The sequence below is a fragment of the Coregonus clupeaformis genome, unplaced genomic scaffold (assembly GCF_020615455.1).
Source record: "Coregonus clupeaformis isolate EN_2021a unplaced genomic scaffold, ASM2061545v1 scaf0994, whole genome shotgun sequence".
Classification (NCBI taxonomy): domain Eukaryota; kingdom Metazoa; phylum Chordata; class Actinopteri; order Salmoniformes; family Salmonidae; genus Coregonus; species Coregonus clupeaformis.
The window spans coordinates 77304-101621 of NW_025534448.1; the positions used below are offsets into that span (position 1 = coordinate 77304).

General features: G+C 45.7%; 1 protein-coding gene across 1 annotated transcript; it reads left to right on the top strand.

Moving 5' to 3' along the window:
- The first annotated feature begins 12404 nt into the window (after positions 1–12404).
- LOC121548378 lies at positions 12405–16360 on the top strand. The gene is made up of 5 exons (XM_045217279.1): positions 12405–12673; positions 13543–13697; positions 13936–14396; positions 14542–14750; positions 15551–16360. Exons 1-5 carry the CDS (start codon positions 12500–12502, stop codon positions 15767–15769), a joined length of 1218 nt encoding a protein of 405 aa, XP_045073214.1. The 5' UTR covers positions 12405–12499; the 3' UTR covers positions 15770–16360.
- The last annotated feature ends 7958 nt before the right edge of the window (positions 16361–24318 follow it).

The following is a 24318-nucleotide window of genomic DNA, read 5'->3' on the forward strand; positions in this document are numbered from 1 at the left end:
GAGGACAGCGATTGCTAAATCATTAGTGAGATCTTTCATCTTTTTTGTATTCTAACCTGTGAAACATCTTTGATCTTGCAGCTTTAATCAATTATTCACTTTCGATTATTTTTTCAGTAAAATTAAGACTCCGAAACGGAAAACTCCACTCATCAATCATGTCATCTGATACAGGTAAGACCTCACAGATTGTCAATCAAATTGTACATATTGTACAAATTGTCCCCTTTGTCTGCAACCCAGCCCATTATGATAGAAAATTAGTATGGTATAGAGCTAATACATTGAAATACATTTGCAAACAATTATTGAATGAATCCTTTCTGTAGGCTACAGTAATACATTAAATCATTAAAATTAAGCTACTATACCAGAGAGCATTCTTTACCTACGTAGGATCAATAGCTTCTTTTAAAGAATATTGAGCGAACACCATTGTTTACAAAGTATCTTGAGAGATGTGCTATTGGCACAAGCGCATCTGCCATCACCGATCTTTTAGTCTTTAGTCTTTTTTTTCTTCTCTAGAGAGACTTACAGAGAGACTTACAGTAGTGAGATGACGTATAGAATAGCATGAACTGCGTTATTAAAAGGACCATACAAAAAAAAAGATTCCCATGTGTGCAAATCCTAAAAACGCCTCTGCTATGCACTTTGACACTATAGCCTACGCTGATAAAGCAGAAGGTGTCAGCAAACTAATAGCCTTTCTTGTAGGACAATTTTGTTTAAATCAAAACACAGGCCTACAGTATATCCTGCTGTGTGGGCTATTGGGTGTTGGCTGCATGGGAGAAAAAAAAAGCTATTATAGGGCGAATGCTACAGTATATAAGCCCTACTATTATATTCGGTTATGTAAAATACTAATGAATCATTATGTGAACATGCGAGACAATGATTCAGCTTTGATCTAACTTCACTGTTCGGATTTTTCGTTATTTAGCCCTCCGAAAAGGCTCACCAGGAAGCACACAATGTCATGACTCGTGTTTTGTCCTTAATTTTATTTTAAATCATATGACCACAGGTCATAAACCTGAATTACAACAAACAAATAATGACAATATATTATTCAAATATATAATGTAAATATTATTCAAATAATATAATATAATAATAATGTAAATAATGAAAATCAAATAAGCCTACAACACCATCAAAAATGTGGCTAATCAGGCTTAAACCAGCATTGACTACATCACCCAGAATGCCTAGCGCCAGAGGAGCATGCGCACAGCGACTCCGCCGTTGCCACGGATGCTGCCACAGGACACAGAACCCATGCCACCACATGCCTTGTCCAAAGGACCCACCCATGCACAAACGCAACACAACGCGGCGTTCCACCATGGATCACCGAACCAAACCACCGCTATCACCACCGCCACCAGAAACCAGCAGAGTGCTCTGAACAATCAGCACAACGCAAATGGCTGATAATGATAGCCTAATGCTATACAGCATCTGGGTCGCTGAGCTACCGCACCCAGCGAGCCACAAGTTACTCTCGGCCAACTAACACCGACACAGTGAGGTAAACGTTCAGTGCTCAAACATATAAGTGACTTAAACATTAATACTAGACTGTGAGTAGGTCGCAGTTACATACCAACGGGCTGTGTGCTCCTGATGATTGTCTGTCGTGAAATGATTACCAGGTGCCATAATTTAAGTCTCTAGTGAAGCTGCGCATGCGCACATAACGTAACATATCCGAGCATCAAAGAAACTTAAAGAAATCACTCATTCCCCATTTAATTGAACACATCAGACCCATTTGCTTCTCTTTTATCTATTTATATATATATATATATATATATATATATATATATATATTATTTTCTATTTTTTCTTTTCCTGAGTGAGCTAGAAGTCTCAACACCTCCCACTTGGCCGACTGATCAAAGATCCAAGGAGGGCACAGTCTCTTGAGTCTCTCAGTGAGAATTTCAAACTAAAGGCATTTACAAACAAATATGTATTAACTAAGGAGGTAGGCTCCACCACCTTTCCTCCTACTGAGTGTAGGTTTGCCCTTGAAGCACTCAGTTGCCTCCCAGGTTTACCCGCTAGCTAAGCAAAGAACACAGAGTCACAGTCTGTGGGTACCCATGGCGAGGACTTATCTTACCACCTCTTGGTCTTCAGCAGGAATCAAGATCACCAACCTCCGCACATCCCTGCGAATGACGATTGTCGTGTGCATGTTAGAGTCCTTTCTCCGGGCCCTGGGAACCATGGGAGCAGGAAGACCCATGCAGTTTGTTATGTCCGCATCCCGGACAACCCCCTTCTCGTCTGGATATGTTGTAGCAACCCGGCCGAGCCGGAACTGCCCCCTAGGGGCGTTCTGGTCCGCAATCCAGACTACGTCTCCAACCTTGATACTTATCTCTGCTCGGTGCCACTTGTGTCGTATGAACAAGTTTGGTCCTGCCAGTTCACTCCATTTCTTCCAGAACCTGTCGACTCCAGCCTGGACAGCCCTCAGTCTGCGCCAAGAGCGGGTTTCCATGTCGATTCCGTGTATGTCTCCTCCCTGTCCGGTGCGCCCCCAGGATAAGTGAGTTGGGGGTCAAGTACTCCACTGAGTCCTCTTGTTCCTGTGCCCTGGCGTCGATGGGTCGCTCATTAGTCAAGTTGGCTGCAGAGTAGAGAAGGGTCTGGAACTCCCCCAGGTGTAGCAGCCAGTTGTTCCGCCAAGACTGTTAAGAGCTATTTTAAGGGAGCTTGACAGCTGCCTCTGCTGCTCCATTCCTGTGTGGCGAGTCTGCAGGATGAAAGTCCCATTGACACTCTGTACTATTTCTGGCAGCCTTGTCTTCAACGGATACCTTCTGCAAACAGGCCAGGTGCTTGTGTAGCTCCTCAGAGCAGGCCTGAGCGCCCACGAAGTTTGTGCCTCTGTCTGACCATAGCTTTTGGGATGCCCCTCAGAGCAGTGAACCGGAGTAGGCCTGAAGAAAGCTCTCAGAAGACTGGTCGTCGACGAGATCAACATGGGACGGCTCTGGAAGTCATGCAACAATACGACTCCCCAGACCTTTTTCTTGGTTCTTTTCTTAACAGCGTCCCTCACTTCAAAGGGTCCAAAGAGGTCTAGTGTAGTATACTCGAATGGGTTCGCTCTACTGGTACGTTCCGGAGGAAGAGCGCTCATCACTTGCTGGCACAGCCGGGCTCTTTGCTTCTTGCAAGTGATGCACCTGTTAACCACCTTCTTCACTGTCCTCCGACCTTGCACAACCCAGGCCTTTCTTTTAGTGTGCAGCAGTGTGGCAGCCACCCCTTCATGATTCGCTTCGTGAGCTTCCCTCGCAAGCAAGGCCCCCAGCAACGACCGGAACGGGATTAAAGGTACAGCGGTTCCTTCTTCATTCCAAGACTGGACTCTACCACCACAAAGTCCAAGTCCATTGTTGTCATCTTTAATCACAACAAGGCGGTTTAAGGTCGTATCCTGAAAGTTCACGCCGTCTTGGGCCGCAAGGGCTAGGTCTTGGAAAGCCGCCGTTTTCTCTCCCACAGACAGCCTGGGGCCCCTCACCTCCCACTTTGCTGAGCTCGAGGCTTGGTAGCTTGTCCTCAGCCAGGATTCTGCAGCCCTTCGAACCCAGGCGATTGTTCCACACAATTTAGACAAGCTACTGAATCGTTCGGGCCCAACAAGGTGCACTAGAGCTACACCCCAGGACTTCCTCGTTGGCCTCTCTACTGCTGTAGTTGGACCTTGGTCTTTCATCTGCGGTTGCGGTGCGGAGTCTTGCAAGTTTGCCCCCAACATCAGTATTGCTGGGGCCTGAGAATTTCTCTCTGCCTGAGACCTGGTGACTACAGCTGAGAACGCTCTTCTCTGCAACCTTTTAACGTCATCAGCCACGCTGGTCACTATCTCACTGGCCGTTTTCACAGGCCACTCAGCCTCAGGCCAACTCAGGAACCTCTGGGCCTTGTTGCCACTCTGACCCTTCATCGAGTTCCTCAGGAGTTGCTCCCCTTGTGATGATGTCTGCTATGTTCAGGTTGCCCTCAATCCACCTCCAGTCTTCAACTGGTCCAGCCTTCTGGATTTCTCCGATGCGGTTAGTAAAGAAAGTTTGGTAGCCATAGCTATCCTTGTGAATTGCTCCCAGGATTGTTTGGCTATCCACGAAGTGGACCCAGCGTGCGACCTTGATGCGGCAGTGCTTTACAAGGTATTTTCTCAGGCGGATCGAAAAGACAGCACCACATACCTCTGCTTTAATCACGTCTCCTTTCTGGTTGAGAGGGGTAAGCTTTGCTTTTGACTCAACCAGCCTCACTACGACCCCATTCTGCGTCTTCCAACAGAGATAGAGCACCACGCCGTAGGAAGCCTCACTCTCATCTGAAAACGTGACTCCCATTGGATGGCCTATGGTTCCGGTTGGTGTGAGGCTTCTTTCGAACCTGATCTGGGCAAGTCTCACATATTCTTCGAGGAGTCTTATGGAAGCCTCCCATAGTTTTGGTGAGAGTGGGTCATCCCAAGTGTCCTTAACTGGACTGCTTAGACTCGCTTCTTGGTAAGCTTCTCTCACAAGCATCACCCCTTTCTGCTTTGCGGGTGTGGCAAGACCAATGGGGTCGTAGAATCCAGCGATCTGGCTTAGCAGCATCCGACGGGTCAATGGGTTGGAGTTTTACCTCTGACTTCCTCTTCACGCAAATCGACCCCTGTCCTCATCTTTCCTCTCTTCTTTGAGAAATGTACGGAGATCATCACACGAAGTTTGTCAGTCTCTGGTTCATAGCCGACTCCAAGTGCTTTGCTTTCTTCGTCCCGCATCTGGTTGGGTAACACCAGCGTTTTGGGCACACTCACAGTTGTCTTACTGATACTGGCATCAGTTGTTTTTGCAGACATCCCACTTTGGCCTGATAAGACCCATGGCTTAAGGGAGAAACCTCCAGCCTTTAAGATATTTTCCACTCCTTTGGTGATTTTCTCCAGTATCCGCAAGTCATTGTGGGACGTCAAGATGTCATCCACATAACTATCTTCTACCACAACTCTGCGCTCCTCAACCATGGCTGCAAACTGGGGCAGGTTGGCTGTTTCTCTCATTGCCACCTGGGCGATACAACCAGCAGGTTTATCGCCAATGTTGACCCTGACGACAGCAAAGACTTCGATCACCTCCTCAGGATTGTCTCTCCAGAGGAATCGATGGAGGTGTACTTCTTTGTCTTCTAGCCAGACAGAGTTGTAAATTTTTTTCACATCGCCCAGGGCGGCGTACAACCCAGTCCTGAATCTCAGAAGCACGCCCCTTATCTGATTTAGAACATCAGGACCCTTGTACAGTAGGTCATTTAAACTTATTCCCATGAATTCTTGGCTACTGTTCCAGACGATTCTTACAGGGGTAGTGGTTGAGTGAGGATTAGGAGCAACTAAATGACTGATATACCACTTAGGTCCCTTCCAGCTATCGATTTCCTCTTGGGTGACTTTAACGGCAGCCCCTCTTGAGACCATATCGTGGATTTGCTCTCTGTACGCAGCCTTCCATTCTGGCTCCCTCTCCAGTCGTTTTCTCAGTGTTTAAAAGGTCGCTTCCACTGCATGTCGATTGTCAGGCAGCTGCTATGGGGTCTCCTTTCCACGGGTAAGCTGCGTCCCAGTGAGGGGATTCGCTGTGCTTGTCAGCTTGCACGTAGGGTGAGACATTCCTTTATTTTCTCCAAGTCTCTTTCCTCTCCTAGGGTAATTTCCTTGCCTCCAGGGGGGCACCTACAGCATCTGCAGCCACCACACTGAGGGTCACAGGCAGCACCAATACTGTCCCACTTGAACCATTCAAAAACGTCTTTGTTGGTAGTTGCAGTGTTTCGGAGGATTGCGTCTTCTCCTTCCACCGACACTCCACTGGGTCCTTCCGTCTTCACGAGAATCTCTTTGTACGCCCTTGAAGCGGTTCTCATTGACCTAGCGAAATGTGTTTCAGACCTGTGCACTGCTAGGTCTATCACTTCAAAGAGGTCAGGATGCGTTCCACCAACAGTCTTCCCAAGGGGGCCATCCCAGAGGACGAGGTCTCCAACTACTCTGACTGGCTGTGGGACCAGGCGACCCTCCCTGTGGCTAATCAACAGGTCGATCTTTTCGGGCCGGACCAAGTCCTTGAGTGGAACATTTGGAAAGAACTTCTGCAGTTGCTGTGGCGTGACAACCTGGTTCACCTTCGCAACATCCTCCAAGCCGTAACAAAGGAGTTTGTGCTCTGCTATTGTACCTTTGGGAGTTTTTACTCTCAGCCTCAGGGTATACTTCTTGGTAGTAATGGTTTTCTCCATCCCTCCAACACCTTGGACAATCAACTTAATGTTTTCACCATTTAGCTTAAGACGCTCCACGGCTTTATTAGAGATATAATTAGTATCTGAAGCGAGATCAATCAATGTGCCGACTAGCTGGCCAGAATTTGTCGTCACATCCAACAGCATCATAATGACAGGGCACTCTTTTGGCTCACAACCAGTGCTAGCACACACATTTGTCGTGATCTTATTTGAAAAGGCTTCTTTGAACTCTGCTCGCAGCTCTGGAGAAAGTTTGGCAAAGAGCTCCTCCTGTTTGTTGGTTAGTCCAAGCCCCCTTTTCCCCAATTTTTGCCCTCGCTCTGCTCTCCGCTCTTTTCCTCTTTCTTCTTGATCTGTGGCTTTGGACAGAGCAAGTAATTGTGGTCTGAAGAGCCCTCTTTCTGACAGTCATCCTTTGAGCATAGATACTTTTGTGTGCAGCCGCCATCGTCACCACGAAGGCGCAAGCACTTAAAGCATGCTCCTGCTCTCCTAAGCTGAGCCTTCTTGCCTGTCAGATTGAGCTTCTTGAAGACCTTGCAGGCGAACAGCCTACCTCTGTGCTCGTTGTCTCCACATGTGACGCATGAGCTTGGTTGAGAGCCCTTTAGGGTGTTTCCTGATGTGGCTCTGGTGAATGCCCTCCTTTCTTTTTTCTTTTCGCTTGACCTCTCAGTATTGTCCGCCGGGCTAGGCTGTAGCTGGTCTAGCTCTCGAGAATGTCCTCCTGCTTTTTCAAGTATTGCAGTAGACAGTCGAAGTGGTTGCGTGGTGAAAACCCGCTTCCAGGGTCATTTTTGTGTGTTATCCACTTTTCTTTCAGGGAGTCAGGAAGCTTACTTTCAATCGACTGCACAACCACTCGGTTCTTTACAGCATCTTCCTCCCCTAAGACTTGTAGGTCACGAAGAGCTCTCTCCACAGCTTGAATCAGTTCGATTGTCTTCCTCGGATGGTTTCCTTTAATGGGGAAAAGTCCTTGCACTTCTTGTGCAATCAGCAGCACTATTTTTGGCTTATTTCCGTACTTGTTGTCCAGGAGCCTGAACACGTCGTTGGCGGATCCACAGCTGGACAATACGAGGTCCCCTCTTGACTTTTTCATCTAGGCTTCCCAGGAGATGGAATTTCCTCACATTTTCCAATCCATGAGGGTTTCCCAGACGTTGCAAGTCCTCCCATTCAGCTTTCCAGCGGTAGTAATCCCTCATATTACCAGCAAACATGGGCAAGCGTGCACGTTCTAGGCTGATCTGGGGCCTGTAGTTGTAAGCCCCAACTGGCTCCTCCTGCTCCACAATTGGTTCTCTTCCCAGTTTCTCTTCGTTGTCAGATTGAGAACCGCCTTTCCATGCCCACTCATCCCACAGTTTTTCACGCCTTTTCTTCAACTTCCGGATCTGGTCCTTTGACTCTGTTGCCTTGGACCGAGGGATCAAATCTTTCCACTCATCCAATCCTTGTTCGAAGTTGTAGACCTCCCGTTCCAGGATCCTATGAATCAATTCACATTCCCTCCTGGTCATATGGTGGTGATCGGTTGCCTCGGCCTGGTCCATGGCTGATCCAGCCTCTTCAGTGAGGGTGGTAATTTCCGCCTCAGCGAACCTTGTCCAGAAGTTGATCAGGATGATTTGTTCAGTTTCATCAAACTTACAGTCACATTCTGCTGTTTTTCCATCAATGTTTTCCGCCTTCTTTTTGACTTCATCGTCGTCCACTTCTCTCAGGGCCGTGGCATACTCAAACCCTGCATCTCTGACTCTGGAGTGATCCACTTTAAAGTTCCTCCACTCACTTCTCATTTCACTTTCCCCCAGTGCACTAGCTCTGGAGGCGAGGTAATTGGCTCTTCTAGTGAATGCAGTCTGGGCTGCTGACCGCTTCTGTTTTAGCCTCTCCAGCTCCTCCTCTGATGCTGCCATCTTGCCAACTTTTCTAGCGTTTAACTCAAGTTCAAGTGTTTTCCGCCAACTGGGTTTTAAGTAGTCCTTTAACTGTAGACTCTACCCTCTTCTTGGCTTTCACTCATTAATGATTTGCCTAGTAAGTCAGCAGATGAGCAGACAGCTTTATGGGTGGACTGTTAGCTTATCAGAAGTTAGTCTCATGACGAATGTTCTAGTCCTTGCATTATCCATGTAAAAGGAGAACCATGGTTTATGACTGTTCGGATTTTTCATTATTTAGCCCTCCGAAAAGGCTCACCAGGAAGCACACAATGTCATGACTCGTGTTTTGTCCTTAATTTTATTTTAAATCATATGACCACAGGTCATAAACCTGAATTACAACAAACAAATAATGACAATATATTATTCAAATATATAATGTAAATATTATTCAAATAATATAATAATAATGTAAATAATGAAAATCAAATAAGCCTACAACACCATCAAAAATGTGGCTAATCAGGCTTAAACCAGCATTGACTACATCACCCAGAATGCCTAGCGCCAGAGGAGCATGCGCACAGCGACTCCGCCGTTGCCACGGATGCTGCCACAGGACACAGAACCCATGCCACCACATGCCTTGTCCAAAGGACCCACCCATGCACAAACGCAACACAACGCGGCGCTCCACCATGGATCACCGAACCAAACCACCGCTATCACCACCGCCACCAGAAACCAGCAGAGTGCTCTGAACAATCAGCACAACGCAAATGGCTGATAATGATAGCCTAATGCTATACAGCATCTGGGTCGCTGAGCTACCGCACCCAGCGAGCCACAAGTTACTCTCGGCCAACTAACACCGACACAGTGAGGTAAAGCGTTCAGTGCTCAAACATATAAGTGACTTAAACATTAATACTAGACTGTGAGTAGTTCGCAGTTACATACCAACGGGCTGTGTGCTCCCTGATGATTGTCTGTCGTGAAATGATTACCAGGTGCCATAATTTAAGTCTCTAGTGAAGCTGCGCATGCGCACATAACGTAACATATCCGAGCATCTAAGAAACTTAAAGAAATCACTCATTCCCCATTTAATTGAACACATCAGACCCATTTGCTTCTCTTTTATCTATCTATATATATATATATATATATATATATCTATATATATATATATATATTATTTTCTATTTTTTCTTTTCCTGAGTGAGCTAGAAGTCTCAACATTCACTAAAAGAACACCATTGTGAGAAGTGATAATCTTATATTTGTAATAATAAGTGATGAGTAGGACTATTAGGCATAGGAAACAGATATTGATCAGGATTATTTTAACCTGTTAAGGATCTGAACCTTTTTTTCAATTTTCGCCTAAAATGACATACCCAAATCAAACTGCCTGTAGCTCAGGACCTGAAGCAAGGATATGCATATTCTTGATACCATTTGAAAGGAAACACTTTGAAGTTTGTGGAAATGTGAAATTAATGTAGGAGAATATAACACATTAGATCTGGTCAAAGATAATACAAACAAACAAACATGTTTTTGTTTTTTTTGTTCCATCATCTTTGAAATGCAAGAGAAAGGCCACAATATAATATTGCAGTTTAGGCGCAATTTAGATTTCGGCCACTAGATGGATGTGTGAAAAGATTCAGATTGATCCAGTGAAGCATTGCAATACTGGACTATTTTGTATCAAGTCTGCCCTAATGTGCCAAATTGGTCAATTTATATATTTTCAAGTACATAACTATAGAGAACATACAAAAATGATATGGTAATACAAAATGTAAGTTTACACACTCCCAGGAATGTCATACATGATCGATCATTAGCTTAAACAATAACTTTCACACATCTAGATGGCCGGGTGGGGTCGGTGTGGAGCCAGAGACAGCAGGGGTTCAAACTGTAGAACCCAGTTTCTACATTTGAATATAAAATTGATTTTATCAAACAAAACTATGCTACATTTTATCTCTGGGACCCTTAGGATGACACATCAGAGCAAGATTACCTTCAGAGGTGAATGCATCAAACCAGTTGCCATGATAATATTTTGTTGATGTGCACTCTCCTCAAACAATAGCATGGTATTTTTCAATGTAATAGCTACTGTAAATTGTACAGTGCAGTTAAATTAACACGAATTTAAGCTTTCTGCCCATATAAGACATGTCTATGTCCTGGAAAGTTTGCTGTTACTTACAACAGTCATGCTAATCACATTAGCGCATATTAGCTTAACCATCCCGTATACGGGACACCGATCCCGTAGAGGTTAAGCGATTTAAGCGCCCTTCGAATCGTGGTTGTTAAAGGACAGCACCATAACCAAGTGGTCACATATCATTATGGGTTCCACTGCGCAAGAGGGCTCTGTGGAGTTTTATAAACAGCAAGGCAGACATGCGGTTAATTTGGATCCTAGATCTCATTGGTGTGAGGCTGGCTGCTGCAGCCTGGTCTCAAAGCATTTCGCTTTATTCTGTTTGTAAATCCAAGACATGTCATTTAATATTATGTGTTACGTTTCATATGGTTTCCAACAGCCATTTCGTATGATATGTTACAATTTACAATTCATATTATATGTTACAAATTTACAAAACATACAATATGTTACGAATTTGCTAAAGTTGCTATATGTTATGAATTTGCAAAATGTATGATATGTTGTGAATTCTAGCTAGGTGGCTAACGTTAGCTAGCTGGCTAATGTTAGCTAGGCTAGTGGTTAGGGTTAGGGGTTAAGGTTAGGGTTAAGTTGATGAGTTAAGTTAAAGGGTTAAGGTTAGGGGAAAGATTAGCTAACATGCAAAGTAGCTAAAAAGTAGTAAGTAGTTGCTAAAATGATAAATTTGTCCATGGTGAGATTCGCACTCTCAAGCTTTGGGTTGCTAAACATTAGCGTTATACATCCACCCTGACCAACCATCCTATTTTTGTTTTTGCATTAAGTAACCATCGGTCTTATGTAACCATATCAATCATAACATATCATACTAATTTGAGTGTCCCGGATTTAGCTTTACTATGTTACGTCTAGTCTATGAGACCAGGTGGATCAGTTTGTCTGCATACACAATAGAGGTGGTAGCCTATGTTTCTGTAAGCTATAAGCCACGTGTCAAACACAAGGCCCGCGGGCCGAATCCGGCTCGTCACACATTTCTATCCTACCTGTGCAGTGATTTGGGTTGTCAATTAATTTTGTCCCGCTTCCATACCACCCGTGATGCACTGCAATACAAGTCACAGCAAGCACTGCCAAAGTGCTGCATGCCAAAGCTTGACAATGAATAACCAAAAAACAAAACCTGCAACAAATCACCATGCACAGGAAAAAACGTAGGCCTATTAGAGCAACATTTGAGCAGTAGCCTAAGCTGGCTACTCTACTAGGCCTACAAGAGGTTTTGAGTGCACCATACAGCAATGCCGGATTCAACCGCACATGTGATCCATGTGATGCAAAAAATAATAAGCTACGTTTTTGTTATTTGGAGTTATTAAAAACGTTTTGATTAGGGTCGCAGCATATTATGCACATCTGCAACCATAGTAGCAAAGCAACCGCTGTTAGTTTTCTGTCTTTGTTCTGGTTATGTCTAATTCAAAGTGGTCAAGCCTCCGAACAACAGGCCTCTGCACACACCCCTACAGTTATTCATCATTCGCGCCACCCGTCAGAGAGAGAGAGAGAAGACACTATGGCAGCACTACGTCCCTGCTCTTAAAATGATCAGCTCTGAAAAAGATCTGATGTGAAAAGATCTGATGTGATGGGTCAAAAGATCAATTAGTGGATAAAATATCAGAATTGGGCTGCCTGTGTAAACGCAGCAATGATTGCACCAAGAGCTCCATGGTCATTGAGGGTCCATTGTAGGTGAAAAACAGTTTGCCAAACTACATATCTACGGCTCTGGTCTGTCCTTGGAGTGAAGGTAAATAGTAGGCCCGTTCTCTGCTATCTACCTTGTTTTTATCATTATTTTGGGTAGAGGGATGGTCACCTGTTTATTTTTCAAGCGTTTAGGGAGGTCATGTCAAAATATACAGTATTTTGCTTAAGGGAGGGTCAATTTCATTTCAGAGAGGTCCGATTTTCTCCATGCACCCCTTACATTATAAATAACGTACAGTACCTAACCATTCACCAAAACTCAGTATCCAACCTAGTCCTCTGTGTATTCAATGTTGATGTTTTCTTCACTTTCACCTTAGCTGTAGTTCCATCCAACCATCAAATGGACAGCCCAGATTTCATTACAGACCTGCTGCCTGCTGCAGAGAAGACAGCCCTGCTGTACAATGTCTCTTACCTGTGCCTGGCCAAATTCCCCTCTCTGGAGAGAATCATCAGAGCCAATGCTGTTGAGGCCCAAATGCTCTTCTCCTCCTCTGAGGCTCTGCTGCTGCTGGTATTTCAATCTTACTGTTTATAGCCTCGTAAACTCTGTTAATTTATCATTAGATGACCTAGTTGACACTATACTCGTAGACTAAGATTATTATTTTTTACAGCAGTTTAGTTATGCTAATGAATGGAAGGAAGGACATCATTGATTTTGTACAGTGTTGAATTTTTTATTTTTTTTAGGGGGTAGATCAGCTTTAATATTGTAGATAGATTGTAACTTCCATCAATGTAATTGTCTGCATCACTTCCAATCCCCCATATGTTTTTTCCCCGCAAATATATATATATATATATATATATATATATATATATATATATATATATATATATACTTATACACATACATACATACATATAAATACATATAAATATACATATCCTTTAAAAAATATATATTTATCTTTATTACTTTCCAACCCCACCACACCTCCCCTAATTGGAGTAAACTAGTGAACAACAACTCTTAGGCCTCTACTTCCAGCTTATACATACTATATACATTTTATGGACACAGTCAATTTTACAGTAATTCTATTTAGTTTGTTTTTACTCCTGAACTTCCTTTACCTCAACCTCTCCGATAATTTTCATGATGTCCATCCGGTTTTCATCTATATGCCTTATCTTTCAAACTGTGCTCTTTCACAAAAGTTCTTAACCTATAACCTATATATGGATTATGGACACAGTATGTTTTACATTAGTTATCTTGTTGTTATTAGTTGTTATTAGTCCCAACCTTCAGCTCCATTCAACCCCTCCCATCTATCTCTTAACACCATCTATATTGGATATATATTGGATATCTATTTGCCATATATTTGTCAACTGTACTGTGATGTTTCACAAAAGTTCTGAACCTTTCAACAGTGTGTTAGCACCAGTGACAACATGGTCAAGACATTATTCCCTATGCTGGTGGCTGCTGTAAAGAAAAATAAACCAGTTGTTGCCGTCAAATTCCTGGCGAAGGCCAATCAGTGGATCCATGATCTCATCAAAGAAGTTGAAAGCATTGTAGAAGAGTAAGCCAATATATATGTTAGAGTGCATTCTGTTCAGCCCTGACTGGGGATTAAACTAGCAGCATCAACACATGCAATTCAAAGCCAACCATCTTAGCGAGCAGAGCAAGAGATTTTTACATACACTTTAAACATATAGATCATACCACATAGAAGGTAGTTCTAGGAAAAATATTTCAAAGTGTTAACAATGAAATATGTAAAAGATTTGATCATGTTCTCTTACTACTTTATTTAGCTACAAGAAACTCAACAATGGGGTGGCGACCGTCACCAGCGATGTTATTTCCACCAAAGTCGAAACAGAGGACAAGAAGAGAAAGCTGACCCAGGAAGAGGAGAGGCAAAAGAATAGTGTCAATGAATACAATAGGAAGCTAAGTGACATCCAGTCAGATCTGAAGGTCAATAGAAAAATCAACGATGCTGATACAGAGCTGCGTGAGTTGGTTAACGGCATTGCCAGTAGAAACAAGAAGTTTGGCATAGCGGCTGTCGTGGTTCCCTTCATAGGAATAATAATCGATGCTATCCAGAAGGGAATCAATGACCCTGGTGATAGTGCGGCCATTGAGTTGGGCAAGCAGAAGATGAATCAGCTTCAGCAGGACAAGACCCGTTTGAGTAGGAACGAGTGGGATGCCCAAATGTTGCTGATGAAATCCCAGATGGTGCTATCCAGAGCCACATTTGAGCTGGGTAAGGAAGGACATTAAGGACTCCACTGCTTTGTACATGGTGGTCGTTCCTTTCTTTCATGACATTACCTCTGCTATTGGGGAACTGAATAAGATGACATAAATAAGAGGTATGTCAATGCTGTTGTTTGTATTTGTTTTTCCAGGTTCTGTTCCTGATCCTGTCCATCTGGCTGAGGTTCAGACTTGCCTGACCCGGATCCAGCAGATTCTGCTGCAACTCAGAAGCTTCTGGGAGAAGATCGGAGTCATGGTGACCAATCTGCAGCAGAAGACCTTCGCTGGGGAAGACCTGATTGATGTTCGCTCAGATTTTAAGGAGGAGTTCTTGGATTCCTTGCAAGTAGCTGAAGAGGTGAATAAATACATGTTCTCTGCTTGCATTCTGCCAGAATAATGTATCATTGTTTGTACTTCATATCATTACCTATGTGAATTATCCTGCTAAAGGGTAATGTAACTGAAGCGGGTGATTTGGATGGAGTCAGGCGCAGGAGGTGTAAATCACAGAATAATGGTTTATTCTGGCAAGACAGCGGTTCGCAGCAATGCGTAAAACAACTACAGTGCGACTGAACGGCGCACTGGGGAAAACAAAACACTTGTGTGAATATCCTGGCGATAAAGTACATAATGCTCCACCGAGCTATCGACACCTCCACATGGAAACAATCACACACAAAGACATGGGGGGCAGAGGGAATACTTATAAAGGGACTGATGAGGGGATATGAACCAGGTGTGTGTAAAAAACAAGACAAAACAAATGGAATGATGAAAAGAGGAGCGGCAGTGGCTAGAAGGCCGGTGACGACCAACACCAAAGCCTGCCCGAACAAGGAGAGGAGTTAGCTTCGGAGGAAGTCGTGACAATAACTCAAAGAAGGGCATGCTAAAATCCTTTTCATACAACAACACTACCAATTTAAGGCAACAGCCTTAAAATGTCTTAACATCTAATCTAATCTTCAAAATCACAAGGATAAAGGTTAAATTAGGTCAGCATTTCTCAATCCATTGGTGGAGGGCTTACATGGTGGGAAAGAACAGAAATGTGCACAGCCTGGGGTCTCCCTGGAATGGATTGTGAAACTGAAGGGAATCCAACCTTGATTGAGACCATAGCTAATTTCTCTCCCTTGGTTTACCCCATAGGCTTGGAAGACGTTTGGAGGGAGATGCCAGAAAGTCATGGGTATGTATAGTGTCCAGTCCAAGGATGCCTACAAGTTCCTGGAGACCAACCCATCCTCTCTCAACCAGAAAGAGTGGCAGGAAATGTATGATGCTGTGACAGCCAAGCTGCATTCCTTCTACCCTGCCCTCATGGCCCAGCAGGCCATTGAGGACAAGCAGGCTGCAGAGAGTAACTAATACTTGCATCCACTGTCACCAGGTTAACATTAAATGAGTTATTTTTGTTTGTCTTATATTGACATTGGTGACACCTAGGATTTGTGAGCATAATCAATAGTTCACATGCTGTGTTGGGTAACTTTCCATTATTATGTTGATCATTGATGATTATTGTGTTGATCTTTGATTAGAGCTAATCTACTATGCTAACAGTATAATAACAAACTGGCAATGGTTCAACTATCTTCTTGGAGTAGACTAATGTTGTGGGTAGCAGGCATGTTTGTTATTTTTCTTTGTGGAGCAATGGAGTGTTTTAAGGCTTCTGGTCTGCTCAAAGACTTCAGTAGTTCAACTTTGTGCAGAGCTTGCAGGCACATGAGCTGATCTACATAAATATGTGTATGCTACCATATTGATAAGTAATCATATATAATCACAATGTGTGTTTTTGGTATGTCAGTATCAGTATACTATCATGTATAATTAGTTTTAATGGCTATATTCTCTGCTGCTTATCTCCTGAAATCTGTCCCCCAAGAAAACTAAACTAAATCTAATCAAAATAAAATTAAACTACAATGTTCTTTGATGCATTTTATTATGGAATAAAGCTGAATAAGAGCAACCCTGGTGTCTTAATATATTCTCAAAGATGACCTAGGACTGACCTTGGCCCATTGTGTTCAAGAAACTAAGGGTAGAAGATAGTTAATGCGTGAACCAGGGATTAGCTGTATCAGAGAAACTTCAGGAGAGAAATGTAGCTTGGGCTAAGGCTTACTGATTCTACGTCTGTGTCACGGTTTCGGCCGAGGCTGCTCCTCCTCCTTGTTCGGGCAGGCTTCGGCGGTCGTCGTCTCCGGAGTACTAGCTGCCACCGTTCTTTGTTTTCGATGTTTGATTGGTTTGGTTTGTTTAGTACACCTGTTCATGTTTAGTGTTGATTATGTGTCCTATAAGTTCTCGTGGTTTCTGTCATGTGTTGTGTGTAATTGTTTTCCTGTCGTTTGATGCAGTACTGTTTGCCAGTTGCTCTTTGTTTACCGACGCACTATTGTTTTGTGCGTAGTTTCGGTTTTGGAGTGTTTTACGCACTGTGGCGTATTTCGCCTCCGGGTTGTTTGACCCGTGTTGTTATTTTGGAATTTCTAGTAAAGTCTGGATTGACTTAGCTCCTGTGTCCTGCAATTGATTCGCACCACATCCGCATCAGAGAACGTGACAGAATTACACACCATAAGATGGAATCAGCAGGAGCAGCTGCAGCACCTGGGTCGCTTGAGGAGCATATCCGCGGCCAGGATGACCAGATCCGACAACTGGGGACCGCTCTGCAGGACGTCATCAACACCCTGCACCGATTGGAGTCCAGAGGAGTACCCACACCTCCACCCACCTTACCACCACCATCGGTCGGTCCGCCAGTCCCAGGCCCGGAACCCAGTGGGATTCGGCTCTCACTCCCGAGGGCGTATGACGGCACAGCTGCCTGGTGTCAGGGGTTCCTCCTGCAGGTGGAGCTCTACCTGGCCACTGTACACCCGGTGCCCTCGGGACACGAGAGCGTTTCCGCCCTCATCTCCTGTCTCACGGGCAAGGCGTTGGAATGGGCCAACGCCGAGTGGAGGAGGATAGACGCCACCACCATCTCCCTACGCGGAGTTCTCCCGTCGCTTCAAGGCCGTGTTCGACCATCCACCTGAGGGCAAAGCGGCGGGGAGCGTCTATTCTACCTCCGACAGGGAGGAGGAGCGCACAGGCGTTCGCACTGGAGTTCCGGACTCTAGCGGCAGATGCAGGGTGGAATGAACGGGCCCTCATCGATCATTTTCGGCGTAGCCTACGGGAGGACGTTCAACGTGAGTTGGCCTGCAGGGACACCAATCTCACCTTCGACCAGTTGGTCGACATGTCCATCCGTCTGGACACCCTGCTGGCCACCCGTGGGACGTTCCCGGAGTGGTCCGTCCATTCCATCCTCCAGCACCTCCGAGCCGAGCCCCATGGAGCTCGGGGGTGCTGGCGCTAGAGAAAGGAGGAGAAGGAGCCCGAGGGGGGCTGTCCCCTGCACCAACTGCGGCCGTGGAGGGCACACTGCGGTCAGGTGCTGGGGAGGGTCTCCAGGAGGAGGAGACGACAGGCCACGCACTGGGGAGCATTCCCAGGTGAGTAGACGCCCCACTTACCCAGAGCTCTCTGTTGTGCACTTTTGTATACCTGTTAGTTTTCCACAGGTTGCACCTCATTCCCAGCATAAGGCGCTAGTAGATTCAGGCGCAGCTGGGAATTTTGTTGACCGGAAGTTTTGTTTAGATTTAGGGATTCCCCTCCTGCCTGTCGACGATCCTTTTCCGTTCATGCTTTAGATAGCCGCCCGTTGGGGTCATGGTTGATTAGGGAAGTCACAGCGCCACTTAGGATGTGTGCGCAGGGGGTCATGAGGAGACTATTCAGCTATATCTGATCGACTCTCCCTGCGTACCCGGTGGTGCTGGGAATTCCCTGGTTAGGTACCCATAACCCTGCCATTTCGTGGCAACAGAGAGCTCTTAAGGAGTGGTCTGCTCAGTGTGAGGGCGATGTCTGGGTGTTTTCCGTGGGGGCGACCTCGGTGGAGAGTCCAAACCAAGTGCCCGCATTGCACATTCCACCTGAATATGGGTATTTGGCACTTGTGTTCAGTAAGGCGAGGGCGACGCGGTTGCCTCCTCACAGACAGGGGGATTGTGCGATAGACCTCCAGGCAGGAGCAGCGCTCCCACGGAGCCACGTGTATCCTTTGTCTCAAGAGGAGAGAAAGGCTATGGAGACTTACATAGCCAAATCTTTGAGACAGGGATACATACGGCCCTCCACTTCCCCTGCGTCCTCAAGCTTCTTTTTTGTGAAGAAAAAGGATGGAGGGTTGCGCCCGTGCATTGATTACCGTGGTCTCAATCAGATTACTGTGAAATAAAGTTATCCACTCCCTCTGATTGCGACTATTAATGGAGTCATTGCATGGAGCGCGTTTCTTCACAAAACTGGATCTCAGGAGCGCATATAACTTGGTGCGCATTAGGGAGGGCGATGAATGGAAAACAGCCTTTAGTACCACCTCGGGTCATTACGAGTATCTCGTCATGCCATACGGGTTGATGAACGCTCCTTCGGTCTTCCAATCATTCGTGGATGAGATCTTCCGGGACATGCAGGGGCAAGGTGTGGTCGTGTACATTGATGACATTCTGGTGTACTCTCCTACCCGAGCCGAGCATGTAGCCCTGGTGCGTCGAGTGTTGAGGAGGCTGTTGGAGCACGACCTGTATGTCAAGGCAGAGAAATGTCTGTTTGTCCAGGAGTCGGTCTCCTTTTTGGGTTATCGGTTGTCTGCGTCAGGGGTGAAGATGGAGGTGGACCGTGTGTCAGCCGTGCTCAATTGGCAAACCCCAACCACTGTTAAAGAGGTGCAGCAGTTCTTGGGCTTTGCGAATTACTACCGGAGGTTTATCCGGGGTTTTGGACAGGTGGCAGCTCCCATCACGTCTCTTCTGAAAGGGGGTCCGGCGCGCTTGCAGTGGTCAGCTGAGGCGGACAGGGCTTTTGGGAAACTGAAGGGCCTGTTTACTTCGGCTCCGGTGCTGGCGCATCCGGATCCCGCCTTACCATTTCAGGTAGAGGTGGACGCGTCTGAGGCCGGTATAGGGGCTGTTCTATGTCAACGGTCCGGCACGCCACCTAAACTCCGCCCCTGTGCTTTTTACTCTAAAAAGCTCAGCCCGGCGGAGCGAAATTATGACGTAGGGGACAGGGAGCTGTTAGCCGTGGTACAGGCCCTAAAGGTGTGGAGGCATTGGCTTGAGGGGGCTCAACACCCTTTCCTCATTTTGACTGACCATCGGAACCTGGAGTACATCCGGGCAGCTAGGAGACTGAACCCTCGCCAGGCTCGGTGGAACATGTTTCTAGCCAGGTTCGTATTTAAAATCACGTACATCCCTGGGTCCCAGAACGGTAAGGCAGACGCCCTGTCCCGGCGGTATGATACAGAGGAGAGGTCCGTTGAGCCCACTTCCATACTACCGGAGTCTTGTCTAGTGGCACCGGTTGTATGGGAGGTCGATGCTGAAATCGAGCGGGCGTTGCGTACCGACCCTAGCCCTCCACAGTGTCCTGTGGGTCGGACGTACGTTCCGCTTGAGGTTCGGGATCGACTCATTTATTGGGCTCACACGTCACCCTCCTCTGGACATCCTGGTATTGGCCGGACAGTGCACTGTCTTAGTGCTAAGTACTGGTGGCCCACGTTAGCCAGGGATGTGAGGGTTTATGTCTCCTCCTGCTCAGTGTGCGCCCAGTGTAAGGCGCCTAGACATCTGCCTAGGGGTAAGTTACAACCCCTGCCCGTTCTACAACGACCATGGTCTCACCTCTCGGTGGACTTCATCACTGACCTTCCCCCCTCGCAGGAGAATACCACTATACTGGTCGTTGTGGACCGGTTCTCTAAGGCCTGTCGTTTGCTCCCTATGCCGGGCCTTCCTACTGCCCTACAGACCGCCGAAGCGCTATTCACCCACGTTTTCCGGCACTACGGGGTACCCGAGGATATTGTGTCTGATCGAGGTCCCCAGTTCACCTCCAGAGTCTGGAGAGCATTTATGGAGCGTTTGGGGTCTCGGTGAGCCTTACCTCGGGTTACCATCCTGAGAGTAATGGGCAGGTGGAGCACGTGAACCAGAATGTGGGTAGGTTTCTTAGATCATACTGCCAGGGCCGGCCGGAGGAGTGGGCACGGTATGTTCCTTGGGCAGAAATGGCCCAGAATTCCCTACGCCACTCCTCAACTAACCTAACCCCTTTCCAATGTGTGTTAGGTTACCAGCCGGTTCTGGCACCATGGCAGCAGAGCCAGATCGGGGCTCCTGCGGTGGATGAGTGGGTGCGGCGCTCGGAGGAGACGTGGAACGCTGCACACGTCCATCTGCAGTGGGCCATCCGTCGTCAAAAGGCGCGCCGATCTCCACCACAGTGAGGGGCCGGTGTACGACCTGGTGATCGAGTCTGGCTCTCTACCAGAAACCTGCCCCTCCGCCTGCCCTGCCGGAAGCTGGGTCGGCGGTTTGTGGGGCCGTTTAAAGTCCTGAGAAGATTGAACGAGGTGTGTTACAGATTACAACTGCCTATTGAGTATAAGAATATTAACCCCTCGTTCCATGTGTCTCTTCTCAGGCCGGTGGTAGCTGGTCCACTCCAGGAAGATGAGATCAGAGAGACTCCTCCGCCCCCATTGGACATCGAGGGGGCACCGGCGTACACTGTGCGGTCCATCTTGGATTTGAGACGTCGGATGGGGGGTCTCCAATATCTCGTGGAGTGGGAGGGGTACAGCCCGGAGGAGCGGTGCTGGGTGCCGAGGAGGGACATCTTAGACCCGTCTCTTCTGACTGAGTTCCATCGTGGTCATCCCACGCGCCCTGCTCCGCGTCCTCCTGGTCGTCCTCGAGGCCGGGGTCGGCGCACGGCTGGAGCCGCGCGTCAAGGGGGGGGGTACTGTCACGGTTTCGGCCGAGGCTGCTCCTCCTCCTTGTTCGGGCAGGCTTCGGCGGTCGTCGTCTCCGGAGTACTAGCTGCCACCGTTCTTTGTTTTCGATGTTTGATTGGTTTGGTCTGTTTAGTACACCTGTTCATGTTTAGTGTTGATTATGTGTCCTATAAGTTCTTGTGGTTTCTGTCATGTGTTGTGTGTAATTGTTTTCCTGTCGTTTGATGCAGTACTGTTTGCCAGTCGCTCTTTGTTTACCGACGCACTATTGTTTTGTGCGTAGTTTCGGTTTTGGAGTGTTTTATGCACTGTGGCGTATTTCGCCTCCGGGTTGTTTGACCCGTGTTGTTATTTTGGAATTTCTAGTAAAGTCTGGATTGACTTAGCTCCTGTGTCCTGCAATTGATTCGCACCACATCCACATCAGAGAACATGACAGTCTGACTGTCAGTCCTTCAGACACTTGAGAAATAGATGTCTATCCCTGGCTAGATAAGCAAAATCGTAATGCTTCTTGAACTATGTATCTGAGAATGGTGGGAATCCAGCTGCCTTCTGGAAGGTAGTGAAATCTCTGAAACAAAACTCCACCCTCTCATTACCCCAGCAGGTTATGACTGCTTTTGGTCCCATAGCTTTTAATAACCACTTTGCCTAAGCGGACCACCTATTTGATAAAAATAGCTTCTGAAATCTCTGATTCCATTAGAGGGAGTCCTTTATTCACCTTGAGCCAGGTTGCAGAGAACGATACATTCCCAGATACACGTTCCTCATTTTCATTTAAACCATTTGATGTCTATGATGTGCTAAGTGCCTTATTGAAAATAAAAATCCACTGGGGCTGATTCACTTGATCCCTTTTTGATGTAGCTTTCTGTCCCACTTATTTCAGAATCATTAACATATATTTTTTACTTGACAATTGTTTCTGGGGTTATCCCTGAGATCTGTAAAATGGCAGAGATCTTTCTGACTTGGATAACTATCGTGTAATTTCCAAGCTATCTTGACTTGCCAAGGTTTTAGAGTCCCTGGCCAACTCTCAGCTTAAAACTTTTTAAACTTCTCATTCTATTCTTAATGAGCACCAATCTGGTTTTAGACCTGGACATAGCACTGTTTCAGCAGCTACATGTGCTATATTGTTTAACTTTAGACCCTAATATTAATTAAGCGACCTTATTTATTGACCCGTCGAAGGCATTTGATACAGTTGACCAAGGTTGTCTGAAATAGGCCTAGATCAGGCCTCTTGCAATTGGTTCAAGAACTATCTAATGGACAGGACACAATGTGTGCTTACTGACTGTATAAAATATATAGTTTTCTCAATGTTACGAAAGGTGTGCTGCAGGGGACGACTTTGGGCCCTGTTCTCTTCACTATTTATATAAATAATATTGGTCTATCTATTAAAACTTGTAACATTAATCTCTACACAGATGATACAGTTATTTACTCCTGTACCCCCTCAGTACAGCAGGCCATTCATGACATTCAGCATGGTTTTGACTCAATAAAAACATTGCTTACTGATCTTAAACTAGTGCTAAATGCTAATAAAACCAAGTTTATGATGTTCTCTAGGTCTTGTAATATTGACTCACATATTTACACATTGAAGGGGGCCTAAATTGAGAAGGTCCCCATTTTATGCATAGACGCGGGAGGTAGGGGTGATGGGGGTGCTGCAACATAATCAAATAATCTCCAAAAATGATATTATTCATGTACACTAGGGCTTTATTTGCGGATAAAAAATGTGCCACGGTGAAGAGACAGAGAGAGCGCCACATGTGGAACATACACTGATGCACCAAAATGAACACCACCAACACCAGAAAGCACATAATCCCACATGTTAATGTCTGAAATCTCTCCTATGAAACTCTGCTCAGAGTCAAAGCTGCCTAAGAAAGTCCTGCCAGAGGATAACATTGCCTCCAGGGATCAGTGTGTGCCCTTGTTTCAGCACCCTCAACACATGTAGAATGCTGCCAGGTCAGGCACAGGTGTGTCTGGAAGGTGCTGAGTTGAGGAAGGACTATGAGGCTAGTTAAAACCGGAATTTTTACCATTCAAGTATATGGCCATTGAAATACCTGCAAGCTGACTTTCGTCGTTAGTTGAACAGTGTTTCCTCCGACACATTGGTGAGTCTGACTTCTGGGTTAAGCGAGCAGTGTATTAAGAAGTAGGCGGCTAGGTGGGTCATGTTTCGGAGGACTCATGTCTCGACCTTCACCTCTCCTGAGCCCGTTGAGGAGCTGCAGTGATGAGACAAGGTTGTAACTGGCAATTGGGGAGAAAATGGGGTAAAGAAATAATATAAAATATTACAATAAATGCATTGGTATGTATGCAAATACAGTTGTAGTTTGGAAAGTATAGGTAGTAAAAAAAAAAAATTATTCAGTGCAATTTTTGACCTAAGTGATGTCAAAGAGATCCAGCCTTCTTTCTGATATGCAGTCATTGATGAGTGCAAAAAAACATGAGAAAACGGAGTGCGCTGCGCTAAAACAGCATCTAATGGCTTTAATGAAGTGGCAGCTGCATTCATGTAGATGATGTCGCCAAGGTTTAGGACTGGTAGGAACGTTGATTGAGTGATCTGCTTTCTACTATTAAGCGAGAGGCACTACCTTTTCTATAGAAGAAGACCCATTTTATTCAGCTTCTTAGTTAACTCATCTACAGTGAGGGAAAAAAGTATTTGATTCCCTGCTGATTTTGTTACGTTTGCCCACTGACAAAGAAATGATCAGTCTATAATTTTTATGTTAGGTTTATTTGGACAGTGAGAGACAGAATAACAACAACAAAATCCAGAAAAACGCATGTCAAAAATGTTATAAATTGATTTGCATTTTAATGAGGGAAATAAGTATTTGACCCCCTCTCAGTCAGTAAGATTTCTGGCTCCCAGGTGTCTTTTATACAGGTAACGAGCTGAGATTAGGAGCACACTCTTAAAGGGAGTGCTCCTAATCGCAGCTTGTTACCTGTATAAAAGACACCTGTCCACAGAAGCAAT